The sequence below is a fragment of the Leiobunum rupestre genome, chromosome 11 (assembly GCF_980474605.1).
Source record: "Leiobunum rupestre chromosome 11, qqLeiRupe1.1.hap1, whole genome shotgun sequence".
Classification (NCBI taxonomy): domain Eukaryota; kingdom Metazoa; phylum Arthropoda; class Arachnida; order Opiliones; family Sclerosomatidae; genus Leiobunum; species Leiobunum rupestre.
The window spans coordinates 3,494,773-3,496,661 of NC_143394.1; the positions used below are offsets into that span (position 1 = coordinate 3,494,773).

General features: G+C 39.2%; 1 protein-coding gene across 2 annotated transcripts; it reads right to left on the reverse strand.

Moving 5' to 3' along the window:
- Positions 1-426: 426 nt before the first annotated feature.
- Positions 427-1,653, reverse strand: LOC149921132 (death-associated inhibitor of apoptosis 2-like). 2 transcript variants are annotated; one of them, XM_090163719.1, is made up of 2 exons: positions 1,583-1,653; positions 427-1,382 (listed from the first exon to the last, which is right to left on the reverse strand). In XM_090163719.1, the coding sequence occupies exon 2, from the start codon at positions 1,373-1,375 to the stop codon at positions 1,013-1,015; it is 363 nt and encodes a 120-aa protein (XP_090019845.1). In that variant the 5' UTR covers positions 1,376-1,382; positions 1,583-1,653; the 3' UTR covers positions 427-1,012. The 2 variants fall into 2 exon arrangements, with proteins under 2 accessions (XP_090019845.1, XP_090019846.1); XM_090163720.1 differs by having other exon boundaries at positions 427-1,377; positions 1,583-1,650.
- Positions 1,654-1,889: the final 236 nt, after the last annotated feature.

Consider the following 1,889-nt stretch of genomic DNA (forward strand, 5'->3'; position numbering starts at 1 on the left):
TATCCGATTGAAATACTGTGTTTGTATTGGACTTAACAACCCCAGGGTTTTTCCCAAGTATTATCATCCGTATTCTGAAGATCTCGTTAAGGGGGGTTCGATGGTCATCAGAGAGGGGGGTGTCTATCTGGTGATTGAGAATTTCATTCTCAATCACCAAATAGACACAAAGCTGTAGCTTGGCTCCCGCCGTTCACCCGCGCCTATCCCGTTCCTCCCCCACCCGCGCCTCTCTCTCAATCACCAGAATTTCTAATCACCAGAATTTCTAATCACCAGAATTTCTATTCACCAGATTCTCTCGTTCACCAGCTCCTTTCCCCCATTGCTTTCACCCCTTCTAATCACCAGTTGCTTTCCCCCATCTCTAGGCAATAAAAACAACCATAATTGTTATCTCTCATACTATCGATCCCAATCGCTAGAAATTGGCTTTTTCCCCATTCGCTATAAATCGCAGCAGTTTGCCAGAATTAGTTTTATCTCTCCGAAATAATTAATGTACCCAAAATTGGACCGCCAGTTTATTATTCTTTTTAGGGGAATCTCTATGGGAGTTTAACATTACAATAAAGCTAAAAGGTCCAGTTTGGGGTACATTTGGTCCGAAATGGGGTACATAGGGCCGAAAATGGTGACTTTGGTCGTTTTTGGGGTACATTTGGTCCATTTTTGGGTACATCCCTGCTTTCCCCCATCCCCATTCTCCAAAATTAGTTTTCCTCGCGCAGATATCTGGAGATTAGATTTTTACCCGTTTGCTTATCGCTTTCGAACCCCTTAATTTCTAATCTCTAGGCAATAAAAACAAGTTATTTACATTTAATTTTTTATTTTAGAACTTTGTTTTACATGTTAGTAGGTACTATCAGATATTCCATTAGATGGTTATCTTGTACATTACACAATTAAAACAAATTAAAGTAGTTAAGTTTACAGGCATTTAAATGGGGTGAAACGATCTCCTGCAACTTAATTTAATTAAAAGTTCTAACTCACGTATTTGTAGTGTTTAGCAACAGTATCGTCTGACATCCGAGGGACAGTCACAAACGTCTTCTTCTGGTACAGGTGAGAAGCTTTTGTCAGAGACCGTAGTTGCTTTTGGCGTCGGGGGAATGTCCCATTCTAGCGAAAGGTACTTTTTTTCCGATGGTGAATTATCCCTAGCCGGACAGTTTGGAAAGAATCTAGCATGTTCAAGTTCTGGTACGTCTCCTGATTCCCATCCTTCTAATACGCCATGGCACTTGTAACATCGTACTTCATCGCCCCGCTGAATATAGTAGAATCCAGCCTTCGCTAGTTGCTCCTTAGTGACGTGCGGATTTTTCCAGTGACGAAACGTTTCAAGTCGATACACTTCAATATCCATAGCTGATCTAGACCAAATACGTTCTATAGTTTCAAATGATACATTCTCTAAGCCTACATTTACCCATAAGTCTACTAAACCTAATTTTATCAATATGGTTAAATTTCTACGCTAAAATTCTCAATATAAACGCTTTTTTCAATATGCAAATTGTTTTAAATATGTCTAAAAATATAGTCTATTACAAAGAAAAAAATAGTTACTTACTTTATGGGTAGAAATCCTTTGTCGAGCTGTAGAAAAGACAGCGATCCGTCAGCAGGTCTTTACTCGTCAATGCACCGTAGAGAAATGACGCATGGAAGATTAATTTATTCCTATCTTGTTGAGAATAATTCATCACGTGATCTAAACTTCAAAGAACCCTCAAATTCTATTGGCTGTCTCTCTCTCTGACAGTTTAAACTGCCTCTAATGATTGACGGCACATATTAACCCACTTGAGTATTTGGAAAAAACCCTTTGCTACTCAAAGGAGAGTTTTGGAAATACCACGTGGACGATATCAAAATCG

Excerpts from the sequence above, each read along its gene's own strand:
- LOC149921132 (XM_090163719.1), bottom strand. The coding sequence starts at position 1,375 with ATGGATATTGAAGTGTATCGACTTGAAACGTTTCGTCACTGGAAAAAT.